Source organism: Nycticebus coucang, chromosome 8 (genome assembly GCF_027406575.1).
Source record: "Nycticebus coucang isolate mNycCou1 chromosome 8, mNycCou1.pri, whole genome shotgun sequence".
Taxonomy (NCBI): Eukaryota; Metazoa; Chordata; class Mammalia; order Primates; family Lorisidae; genus Nycticebus; species Nycticebus coucang.
The window spans coordinates 116,056,727-116,069,230 of record NC_069787.1 but is presented as its reverse complement, the minus strand read 5'-3'; the positions used below and the strand labels follow the sequence as shown (position 1 = coordinate 116,069,230).

The following is a 12,504-nucleotide window of genomic DNA, read 5'->3' as shown; positions in this document are numbered from 1 at the left end:
CTGTATATCTGTGTGTACATGCACATTCTTGAACCAAAAAAAAAGAAAGAAAAGAAAAGAAAGAAAGAAAAATCCACAAGAGAGCTTTAAGGAAAAACGCTGAAAGGTACTGGACATCTACAAGTACTCTCAGGCGTGTCACAGAGATGGCATCTCGCACAATGTGCACACCTAGTGTTTCCACGCCTGTCTGCAGCACACTGGGCCCTAAGGACCAGAGACTAACATTTGGAATTTAAATTCCCCAGTTCTAGTACAGTGTCTGGCATGTACTAAGAGCTCATCAAATGTTTCTTTAATTAACACAGAGTAAAAGCTTAAACAGATTACATACTAGGTGTGTATGTTCTTTATTGTCAACTATATTTTTCTTCTGTGGGTTGTAAAGTTGGCTTCCAGGAAAAGACCATTTCTCAATAACTTAGCAGTTCCCAACTACATCAAGTGAGAAAAAATAAGTTGCTCTGTAGAGAGCAATGTGCGTTGCTCGACCATTTAGGGGAACAGAAATTAAAAAAAAAAAAAGAAATCCCTGCCCTCATGGCCTTTATTGTCTTCTAAGGGAGACAAACACATCTATAAATAATGGCAAGTAGTAAAAAGTCCTATGAGAAAGATGGAACAGGGGGTCGCAAGTGCAGGGAACCGCCCCTCTGACCTCACAGTTTCCACACGGTCAGAGTCCCCCTGGGACTTCGTTACGCTCAGCCCCTAGACTAAGACCACGAGGGGAAATGGCATTGTCGGCATTAGAAGGGCTATTTTGGTGGGGGCATTAGAAGGGCTTTTTTGGGGAGGTGACAGGTGATGAAGCTCAGGTTAGTGTGTAGGAAGAGATTCTGGGCCCCCAGATGGGAGAGAGCTTGGTGGGTGAGGAGCGGCCAGGAAGCCAGAGGGTAGAGCACGGGACACAGAGGACAGAATGTTAGGAGCCGAGATCCAGGAAGGGCAGGAGGCGGGAGGGAGTAGGGAAGACCTTGGAGGCCACAATCATGACTAGAGGTTTAATTCCAAAAACCCACGTGAGGGGCTGAGGTGAAGAGTGACGACTCTGATGAACACTTCTTACAGGGCTGCGCCGGCTGATGTGTGGCTAAGGAGGAGGCTTGGGCAGAATCAGGGATCAGTGGGGACTGTCACAATGTGATCATCTGGGTAAAAAAAAATCAGGATTTGGAACAGGGTGGAAATGGCTGAAGTAGGGAGACATCATCATATTCGGGTTCCATTTTTAAGGTGGTGCTAAAAGGACCGGCAGAAGATTGGGCATTAGGGAGCGTTAGGGAAGCGGGAGTCCAGGGTGACTCCAGGGCTTGGGACATCAACCACTGGCAGAAGAGAGAGTCGGGAAGGGGTGGGGAAAAGAGAAGAAAATGTTACTTGGCAGCTTGTGAAAATAAGTAAAAGTAGAGGTGGCAAGACAGGAATGTGTTCAGGCAGTAAATCAACATACGGAAAAGGTGAGGACACAGAAACGGCTCAGATTGAGGGCTTGTCTACCACGTTCTTAAGACCATCCCAAACATCTTGTTTGAATCCCTAGTGAAGGTTTATCAGACTCTGGCCAGTTATAGTCTGATAGCAGGAGCGTGGTGAGGTCTGCAGAGCAGACAGTGAGTGTGTCCAGGCTTGGTGAACCTGAATCTGGTGAGGCCAGATGTCACTGGACTCTGGCCAGTTACAGTGTGACAGCAGGAGCGTGGTGAGGTCTGCAGAGTGGACAGTGAGCGTGTCCAGGCTTGGTGAGTGGGTGAGGTCAGATGTCATGGTCTATTGTTAACAGTTGTCCGGGAAGCTCTGAGGCGACTGGAAATGGAGATCAGACTGGAGAAAAGCCTGGAGCACGTGGGGCGAGGGGAAGGGCTGTGGCCAGGTAGAAGGGTGGACCAATGGGCTGTCTTCAAAGTGCCAAGGCCCCGGGGGCGGTTATGTCCTGTACATGACAGAACACTACATGGTGTGACAGGACAGCCCAGAGGAGGTAAACAGAGTAAGTCAGTGACCTGACATTAAGAGGCACAATGGCTCTTCACCAGGATCCCGAGCTCATTGAGAATGCTGGTGAGCGAGCAGGAAAGAGGACGCCGAGAGACAAAGATTATGGGGAGGTGCTAGCCAAGGGAGGAACATCGCTTGGTATTTGAAGAGAGGAAACTGTATTAGGAAAACATAGCTGGTGTTAAGAAAAGATTAGTTGCAAAGTTTCTTCAAATTGTGATATTGCAATTGCCACATCCTGGCTTTGTGGTGTGGCAGGCACGTCAGTTAGGTTAATTTATAATTGGACCCCCCCAAACCACATCAAAGTGGTTAGCATTTCCTTAAAACTAAATTCCTGGAAAGAATTTCAAGTACCACCATTTTTTTTAAAACCAGTGACAAGTTCCTGGGTCACTGGGTATCCAGGCTTAGTGAGTATGTGGATAAACCAAATAGAACCAGGCACTAATCCGTGACTGATTCAGGTGAAACGCGCACTTACATATGGGAAATCCCGGAAAGATCTGGAGCTGGAACAGAGGATTCTGCTTGCATTCCATGGGCTTACTATTCAACAGTGGATCAAGTTAAGGTAAAGTTTAAATCATGTATGTTTTGTGACAATTCCCAATACAGACACACAATTAAAACATGAGGTTAGCATTTTCCTTTAAATCCCGGGAAAATAAACTCTTCTGTAATCTACTTTCCTGTTACCTATGACAAGAAAGACAAAATCTAAAATTCCCTAGTACGATGCAGGACAAGGCCTCTTGAGGACGTTAGGGGACTTTAGACTTCAAGTGTCATGTGTGGAGGTGAAGAATGAAGAATGGCAGTGTATTTGCCTCTCAGCCCAAGACCCTGGTGGAGTGAAGGAGGGCTTGGAGGGGAAGAGCCTGGGGGGCCTTGGTAGGAGTTGAGCAAATTTCAAGGACCTGAATGAACTATGGGGAGGGAGAGAAGAACTGGATGGAGTGATAGGTAGGGGGGTAAACTGAGCCAGGGTCAAGCAAGTGCTCGATACTGCGTATTTCAGAATTCCAGCTCAAATAAATGAGTAGATCAGGTGCTATTTATTACAACATTTCACTCATCTCTGGATTTTTAGGGGATAGTGTGGCTCATCCTCAGGAGGTGACAAGTGTGTGTAGGAAGCAAACCTACGTTGTTCATTTGGGGCTCTTTTAGACTGCTGAGCCAATTCCTGGCTGTGTGTCACTCGCTACCACATACCCTCCCTACCACTCACCATTCTTCCAGTTTAACTGCTGCACAGGGAAAGTTACTGCACTGGCAGTGGTGTACCGAGCAAAGTCTACTGCTTACATCAGGGCCTCCAAAATTCCTGAAGCCCCGCTGAAAGGTCCCATTCTTGGAATCCTGACCTCCGTCAGCTGACTGGGGACTCTGCTCGTTTCTAGGACCTCTACAGTGGATTAATCGGCCCGCTAATTGTCTGTCGAAAACCTTACTTCACGGTGTTCAATCCCAACAAGAGAAAGGAGTTTTCCCTTTTGTTTCTCGTTTTCGATGAGAATGAGTCTTGGTACTTAGATGACAACATCAAGACATACTCTGATCACCCTGAGAAAGTAAACAAAGACAGTGACGAATTCATTGAAAGCAATAAAATGCACGGTAGGATACGTTATTCTAAACCATTTTTCTCCTTTTTTAATCCTTTTCTTCTTCCATACAAAATTATACTGGAGACTATTCATTTCAGTTTAAAATAAACCACTTTGTATGAGAGGTAGAATTTTGTTCAAAACTAAAGGGGGACTATGTTCAAAATCATTTACTAATTTCTCTCCTACTTTTATAATCTCATTCCCTTTTAAATATATCCACAATTAGGATTAAGGCTTTTGATGCAAAGCGACTAGAAAAGCAGCATGTGAAATTATTGACCTTAAGGTATTCATTTCCATTTGTAGTGAAATAAATCTATTACATCAAAAAAAAAATTCTTTTTTTTTTCTTTTTTGAGATAGAGTCTTACTGTATCGTCCTTGGTAGTATGTCATGTGTCACAGCTCACAGCAACTGCAAACTCTTGAGCTTAAGCAATTCTCTTGCCTCATCCTCCCAAGTAGCTGAAACTACAAGGGCCCGCCACAACGCCCAGGGATTTTTTTGGTTGCAGTTGTCATTGTTGTTTAGCAGACCCAGCCCAGCTCCAACCCACCAGCTTCGGTGTAGGTGGCCAGCGCCCTACTCACTGAGCAATGGGCACCAAGCCAAAAAACCAAAACAAAACAAATTCCTTACATTAACCTAATAATTGTATTTTCTATGAAGTTTAAAATATCCTGAAAAGTAATAGAAAACCATGTGCTTTCCCCCAGCTATTAATGGAAGAATGTTTGGAAACCTGCAAGGCCTCACGATGCACATGGGTGATGAAGTCAACTGGTATCTGATGGGAATGGGCAACGAGATAGACTTGCACACTGTACATTTTCACGGCCACAGCTTCCGGTACAAGGTAAGACCCATCCAGGGCAGATATTCTTGCCCTATTTTAAAATGTTTTAATACACATGAAGAAAATATTTTTTCATGGAGATTTATGGAAAATTGAAAACTGGCGAGACTACAGCCAGCCCTCTATATCCGCAGGCTCCTTATTCATGGATTCAACCAACCATGCATAGAAAATATTTGGGAAAAAAAATTTCTAAGTTCCAAGGAGCAAAATCTAAATTTGTTATGCTGTGTACTACATTGAATCCATGTAAATGAAGTGATGTGTAGGCACTCTACTAGATATTATAAGTAATTTAGAGATGATTGAAAGTTTATGGGAAGATTGTGCCAGTTACATGGAAATTCTATAGCATTTTATACCAAAGACTTGAGCATATGTGGATCTTGGTATTCCGGAGAAGGGGGTGGTCCTGGAACCAATTCTCCATGGATATCGAGGGATGACTGTATAGGGAACAGCAATTTCAATTAACATACCAGCCTGCGTTATACCTTGGGCTCTTCCTTGGATTTGTACTTTTCACTTTGGATTTTCATGGAGTTCTGCACACAAGTTGCTAAGATATTTGAGTGGAACTGCTGGCAGAGAGGGTAGGTATAATTGATACTGGAATTTCTTTCTTTTTATTTATTAAATCATAGCTGTGTACATTAATGCGATCATGGGGCACCAGACACTGGTTTTATAGACCATTTGACACATTTTCATCACACTGGTTAACATAGCCTTCCTGGCATTTTCTTAGTTATTAAGACATTTATATTCTACATTTACTAAGTTTCATATGTACCCCTGTAAGATGCACCGCAGGTATAATCCCACCAATCACCCTCCCTGATACCGGAATTTCATCTTCAGTAGGTTCTTGGTCTCAGTGATTTGAAGAATAAATCCGCGGACCACAGATCAGTGGTAAGACAGGATTTATTTACAGAAAAGAATACAAAAACACCAAAGCTCCTGGCAGGGAGAGAAAACCTAAGTCAGGAGAGAAAAGCTCTCTCTCAGTCTCTCTCCCCGGGCTCTTTGTCTAGGGCTATATATAGGTGCATGGGTTCCTTGTATATGAGGCCAGGAAATGAATGGATACAGTCCTTTCCACTTGGGCAAGGTGAATGAATGTATTAATGAATGGACACTGTCCATTCACGGAACTGAGGCCTAGGAAACTTACATGAAATTGACCTAGGCATAGGAAATGGGCTTCTGTATTCAGTCATAAGTGCAAAGGGAAGGAGACACCAAGGCCCCCCAGCAGTTGTCTGGCCCCTTTGGCTATTGGAGCCTCCGGTGGGGGTGGGAGCTCAACCAGGAGCCCCCATCCCGTTCAGCCTCACCTCTACCCCCCTCCCCCCCCCCCCATCTACCCTTCAGCCTGCTGGTTCCTCTGCTGCTGCCCCCCCACCAACACCACCGAGGCGGAGGCAGCAGGTCCTCTGGCTGGCTGAGGAGCCACCATGATCATGTAAATGATGGATCAGAGTAGCAGAGACCAGCACAAGACTTTATCATAAATAACCCTTGCTCTGCGTGTTCTGAGTTCTGCCTTAAATGGGCTACAGTATGCCAGATCATCAGGTGTCAAGCAGCTGACTGGACCCTTGATCTCAATCCTACTTCTATTCCTTCCTTACCCAGTACCAGTTTCAGCAGAAGCTAATGGACCTTCTGGAAATGCTTCGTTTTTCCCTTAAAGCACAAAATGCATAAGCTACCAAAAAGCATACTGCAGAAAAGTCTGTTTTATTATCTGTTATTTTGTTTCATATATATGGTTAGATTCTTAGTGGAGTTTCAATTCTATCCCTGGAGAAGTATAGCCTAACTACTGTTTCTAGTCGAGACGCCTGGACTGTCTCTTGTTTTTGCCTTCTCCGCTAGCTCCCTTCTCTGCTCCCTCCATTACTCTCCTTGCCCTGAAGTTTCACAGACAGTCTAGGATAGGTTCAGGCAAAAGGGAGGCTGAAATGTGGCCACACCCAAGTTCCTTTGTGCAACTTTGGTGCTCGGACAAACGGGCAAATGGAGCCCACAGGTGGTCCCAACTGATGAATCCGCTCATCACATCTTCCCTTCTCACCAACTCGGTGGCCACAGGGCAGGGCATCCTAGGAAGACAAGGCCCACATATCATTTTTTTTTCTTTTTTTTATTGTTGGGGATTCATTGAGGGTACAATAAGCCAGGTTACACTGATTGCATTTGTTAGGTAAAGTCCCTCTTGCAATCAAGTCTTGCCCCCAGAAGGTGTGGCACACACCAAGGCCCCCCCCTTCTCTCTCTCTGCTTTTCCTCCCCCCCATGACCTTAATTGTCATTAGTTGTCCTCATATCAAAATTGAGTACATAGGATTCATGCTTCTCCATTCTTGTGATGCTTTACTAAGAATAATGTCTTCCAATCCATCCAGGTTAATACGAAGGATGTAAAGTCTCCATTTTTTTTAATGGCTGAATAGTATTCCATGGTATACATATACCACAGCTTGTTAATCCATTCCTGGGTTGGTGGGCATTTAGGCTGTTTCCACATTTTGGCGATTGTAAATTGAGCTGCAATAAACAGTCTAGTACAAGTGTCCTTATGACAAAAGGATTTTTTTCCTTCTGGGTAGATGCCCAGTAATGGGATTGAAGGATCAAATGGGAGGTCTAGCTTGAGTGCTTTGAGGTTTCTCCATACTTCCTTCCAGAAAGGTTGTACTAGTTTGCAGTCCCATCAGCAGTGTAAAAGTGTTCCCTTCTCGCCACATCCACAGTTTTGAGATTTTGTGATGAGGCCCACATATCTTACTGTTTGCATTAAACACAGAAATAGGCAGGGGCTATTTTTTTTTTTTGAGATTTATCCATTTTTCTAATAATCTTGAGCTGATCAATGAAAAACTGTTTGAATTCTCCCATATATTAAATCATATTTGTCATTTTTCTAATTAAGCACAGAGGCGTTTATAGTTCTGATGTCTTTGACATTTTCCCCGGGACGTACCAAACCCTAGAAATGTTTCCAAGATCACCTGGAATCTGGTTACTCCACTGCCATGTAACTGACCACGTTCATGCTGGAATGGAAACTACTTACACCGTTCTACCAAACGAAGGTGAGTATCTGGTTACTAATTATAGAAGCCACATACAACAAGCATAATTAAGATGTACTGTTTTGCCTAAGTACTTCCCCCAATAAGAAGCATTTGTGAACCTGCTATCTGCCTTCTCTACCTCCTAACATGGTGTGAAAGACTAACCTTTCTTGACAACCAGTACTTATAGCCAGACCAGTTGTCTCTAAACAGATACAAACTGACTGCAATTTAATACAGCGTAATTATACATAAACGGCATAATCATATACCCATTTTTCCTAAAAGCACGAATATTCTTATACATATCTACAATACAATTACTAAAATCAGGAACTTAATGATGAAAAACTGTGGATCTTTTTCAGATCTCACCAGTTACCCTGATCATGTTTCTTTACAGAGAAAGAAAATCCCCCACCCTGCACGGTTGGCATGCCGCACTTTGGAATAGTTCCTTAGTCTTCACCTTTCCCACATATTAACATTTTGGAAGACTATAGACAGTCATTTTGTAGAATGTCCTTTAATTTGGGTTTGTCAAACGTTTCCTCATTTCCTAACCTGATTAGATTCAGGTTATGCATTTAGGCAAAGCTGTCAACAGAACGATGCTATGTTTTTCGTGGTATACCAAGCCGGGAGGCACAGGATACTGCTTTGTTCCATTAGGTTATGTAACTTCGAGTGTTTGGTTAAGGTGGTGTCTGCCATGTTTCTCTGTATAGTTATTTTTCTCGTTACAATTAATAAGGATCATATAGGGAGGAAAGTAATTTCTTTTAAAAGAAATACAAAAATGAGAGATTTTTAAACATATAAAAAGTGAAAAAATATAAATTTATATAAATCAAGAATGATTAAACAAACTAACATTTTAAAATTAGAACACATTTAAAGCATCATCTAATAATTCTTTAGTCATATAATAAATATTATTTTTAATAATGGTCTTAAAATTTCTTTTTCTATAGAGACCAAGTCTGGCTGAAAAGAAATAAATTGGTGATAAGTGGGAAAAAAAAAAAGAAAAACCAATGATTCATAATAATGTATGTGAAAGTGTTGCATAGAATGTTTACTTTCGAATGACTATAAACATTAAAAAAAAGGATGAAAACTGACAACTCTGTGCACTTGTGAGGGAAGTTGCTGCAGATGGGAAGACCAGCAGACTGTATGACACGTGGCTGACACGTGGCTGACATGTGTACGTGGCTGACACATGTTCAACACTAGGTTAACAGAATTGATTCATACAGAACACTCATACTACCATTATTACAGCTTTACAAAACTGCGCTAAAAAAAAAAAAAAAAAAAAAAAAAGCTCTATGTCCAGATGCTCCTGGGTGGTTCTCACAAGATTACTATCAAGGTTCTTTAAAATGTTTCCGATCATTGCCTTCCCATCAAGTGCTAAAACTCTGCGGACATCATCGCCAACATCCAGTGGGGAAGGGAGCACAAGTGGGGAGGAAGGAAATAAAAATAAATAAAATCATGCCAGTGTAGAGTTCTGTGAGTCCTTGAAGAGACAATCAAAAGGACATTATCTGTATTAGAGAAAGGCAGAGTTGAGAAACAATTGTGTAGAGCAGATCCTCCTGGCCATCAGGAGAAAATCTACAGATACAACTGTGGCGGACAACAGTGAGTAGACCTTTTGCCTAAATTCAGAGGACACTATCAATGAGCTGAAATCAGACTCAGAATTTGTGAATATAATGATATATTTATTTTGACATACAGTGTAGTTAAAACGGTAGGAGTACACATGAGTACAAAAATGGAAACAAATCTTTGTCTGAAAATAACATATACCCAAAACAAATCATGCTAATAGCCAGACAAGAAATTTAGCTTTGTAAATTTCTACTTCATTTGATTCCAGGAAAAAGCAGCGCGAGTTTTCTTAAAGTAACAACGACAAAAAAACAAAAAAGAAAAAACAAAAACAAAAACAAAAAAAAAAAACAAGAAAAGATTTGAATTGTTTTACTGTGGCAAAACATTAACATCTTTTTCAAAGAAAATTATTTTTAAATGGATCCGACACAGAAATATGGAAAAATCAACAAGATAAAACTCTGGGCCATTTAAAGTGACATTTCTTTCAAGCAGATTTGCGAAATCTTTCCTTAAAGTATTCTTGGGATGACAAGGATTTTCACGTGGCTCCAACAAGAGTGAACTGCTGTTGTTCCTTTGAATAAAAGTCAGTCTCTGCCTTTAAAAATACATGGCTTTTTTGAGGAATTCTTAACATTGTGACGATTTTTTTACATTCTGAACAATTAAATGGGTTCAGGTCATAAATAAAGAAACTAATAGCTACCACTACACAGTAACGTAAGCAGCCTTAAAAACATTTATTTACATATAATATACACATGTAATAAAAAATCCTTTACTTGTAACTTGGCATTAACTTTCAGAAATTCAGTCTCAAATGCCACAATGGTGTTTTTCAAATGATACCTTCAAGCCAATGATTTCTTTCGACTACAGTAAAGAAGATAAGGCAAGAAAAATGCTGCAGTGCCGTCTTCTGGGAGAACATTCAAGAAATCCTTTAGTTCTAGTTCCACAGCAACAACTGACAATGTTTCTGTTTGCAGGAAAGAATATATGAGTTAGAACTGAAAGTCTGTCTTTCATCCAGTTCTCCTCTTAACCAATGCATTAGAAGCTAGTTTAGGGAAACAAAATGTTTTGACTACAAAGAAAAAAACAATAGTCTCTATACTCCATAGACTACTTTGTGGTTTTAGTAATTTATTTATCCCTCCTAGAATCTTTTGAAGTTTATATTAGCTCCATACAATTTATTATTTCATTACTGAATTATTATATTATTTTTCAGTGGATTTCTACTATTGTCTAAAGAAAAATACAATCATTTGAATATTGTTTTTTATGCTAGAACTATACTGAAGCTAATTACAGAAACTGTGTATTAGGACAGGAAATATAAGGACGTTTTCCTAAATTGGTTTTTATTATACAAGTGTCATAAATAAGCACAAATCTGTTTTCCTGACCACTTACCCCAGCGGTTCTCAACCTGTGGGTTGCGACCCCTTTGGGGGGTGAACGACCCCTTCCCCTTTCACAGGGGTCGCCTAAGACCATTGGAAAACACATATTTCTGATGGTCTTAGGAACCGAGACACCGCTCCTCATTGTGTGTAGGTCACCACACACATGCGGAACTATATTAAAGGGTCACGGCATTAGGAAGGTTGAGAACCACTCGTTAACCTTTTTTTCTAAACTATAAAGGTGTTCTAACGAACATTTTCAATGTTAGAAAATTTTCCATACATTTTGTAAAGATAACTATACAACTCTATGATTGCTTTTTAAAAGATACAAGCTACCAGTTCCCAGGAAAAGAAGGACGGCATTTTAAAAACAATGTTCCAAATATACACCCATTTGGTCTCATGTGTACCACGTATAACTCTATCCATGCTTTAGTGCTGTTCAGTTGTGTGAGTCTCTCACGCCCACCACTTACTCTATGTACAGAGTAAATGAAAAATATAAAATCCATCTAAAGCCATCTATCCAATATTCAGCAACCTGAATCATCCTGTACACAAAGAAGCCATTGCCCTTGTTGCTAAAGAGTTAAGGATCAGAATAGCAGCGCCTTATAGGAAAGATTCCCAGTTCTGGGATCGGACAGACTTTTTAATATTTTTTAGAGACTGGGTCTCCTTCTGTTTCCCAGGCTAGAGCACTGTGGCACAATCACAGCTTACTGCAACCTCAAACTCCGAGGCTCAAGCAATCCTCCTAAGACTCCTGAGTACTGAGGAGTACAAGTGGTGCCACTGCACTCAGCTAATTAAAAAAAAGCACAAAACTTTTTTTTTAAGAGACGGGGTCTTGTTATATTTATATTGCCCAAGCTGGTCTCAAGCTCCTAATCTGAAGGGCTCCTCCCACCTCAGCTTCCCAATGTGCTGGGAGTACAGGCATGAACCATGGTGTCTGGCCTGAAATCAGATAGACCTGAGAAGGGATCCAGACTCTTGCCTACTCCCTGTGTGACTTTAAGAAGTCACTTAAACCCCCAAGTCCCAGGTTCCTCAGCTAGGAGTTCCTGTGAGAATTGAATTAAAATGCAATGATGCATTATCTGACATAAAATAGGATCTGAATAAAACCCAATTAATTTACAAAACCAATGAGCAAAACACGAATGATTGATGTTTTCCTATCAAAACAGTTCATTTCTCCAAACACAGAGCCCATAAGTAGTACCTTATATACAAAAAACTGAGTTGAAGGCTAGCGTAGGTCATCACAGAGCCAACAAAAATCTCGTCAGCACCCAATTCTTTTTTCCCAACCAAGAAGAGGCTAATACAGGTTATAACTTTAACAGTAAGGCTGATACCTTAAATTGATGGGGTACTTTGAAAGTTGATACAGTTCTTTAAAATACAACTTCTCATTTAATTCCTTCTAGAATCCTTTTACACTTTTATTGATTTGACATAAATCCCATTCCATCGAGTATATATTAGTGGGTATTATGCCTGATTTAGAGATAGGAAAACTGAGGCTAACAAAAGATTAAAATGCCTTGCTCGACTCTACTCACCACCCACCCTAATTTACAAACTATACTGAAATGATCTGCCTAAATGTAAAACTGATGCTTAAAATCCTCCTGTGTGGCTAGAAAACACACATCAAATGCTGAGAACATCTGTTCCTGGCTGGCAGGATTTTAAGAGACTTTTTAAACTTTACTTCTGTAATTTACCGCAGTACTACAATATAAAAAAAAATAAGAATAGTTCATTATTACAACAACAACAACAAAAAATATTTCCTTAAAACAACCCATCCACTAACCTGTTTTCAATGGTTCTACTGTAGTGCAGTAGTTCTCAACTAGAACAATTTTGGCCCCCAGGGAACATCTGG

At 40.8% G+C, this 12,504-nt stretch overlaps 2 protein-coding genes across 7 annotated transcripts in view; one reads left to right on the top strand and one right to left on the bottom strand.

Annotated features, from left to right (window-relative positions):
• CP (ceruloplasmin) overlaps positions 1-12,504 on the top strand; it is a 56,776-nt gene that overhangs the window by 35,436 nt on the left and 8,836 nt on the right. Inside the window, exons 16-20 of one of the 3 annotated variants that reach the window (XM_053599662.1) lie at positions 2,466-2,572; positions 3,405-3,621; positions 4,332-4,471; positions 7,413-7,575; positions 9,452-9,798. In XM_053599662.1, coding sequence (XP_053455637.1) covers positions 2,466-2,572; positions 3,405-3,621; positions 4,332-4,471; positions 7,413-7,575; positions 9,452-9,549 — 725 coding nt within the window. In that variant the 3' untranslated portion in view covers positions 9,550-9,798. Of the gene's footprint in view, positions 1-2,465; positions 2,573-3,404; positions 3,622-4,331; positions 4,472-7,412; positions 7,576-8,531; positions 8,611-9,451; positions 9,799-12,504 lie in introns of those variants that run through there. The other 2 variants (XM_053599664.1, XM_053599663.1) reach the window with 2 other exon arrangements.
• The window catches only part of HPS3 (HPS3 biogenesis of lysosomal organelles complex 2 subunit 1), a 39,805-nt gene continuing 36,832 nt past the window's right edge, over positions 9,532-12,504 (bottom strand). For 2 of the 4 annotated variants that reach the window (XM_053599665.1, XM_053599666.1), the window contains one exon: positions 9,532-10,168. In XM_053599665.1, coding sequence (XP_053455640.1) covers positions 10,041-10,168 — 128 coding nt within the window. In that variant the 3' untranslated portion in view covers positions 9,532-10,040. The remainder of the gene's footprint in view (positions 10,169-12,504) is intronic. The other 2 variants (XR_008381690.1, XR_008381693.1) reach the window with 1 other exon arrangement.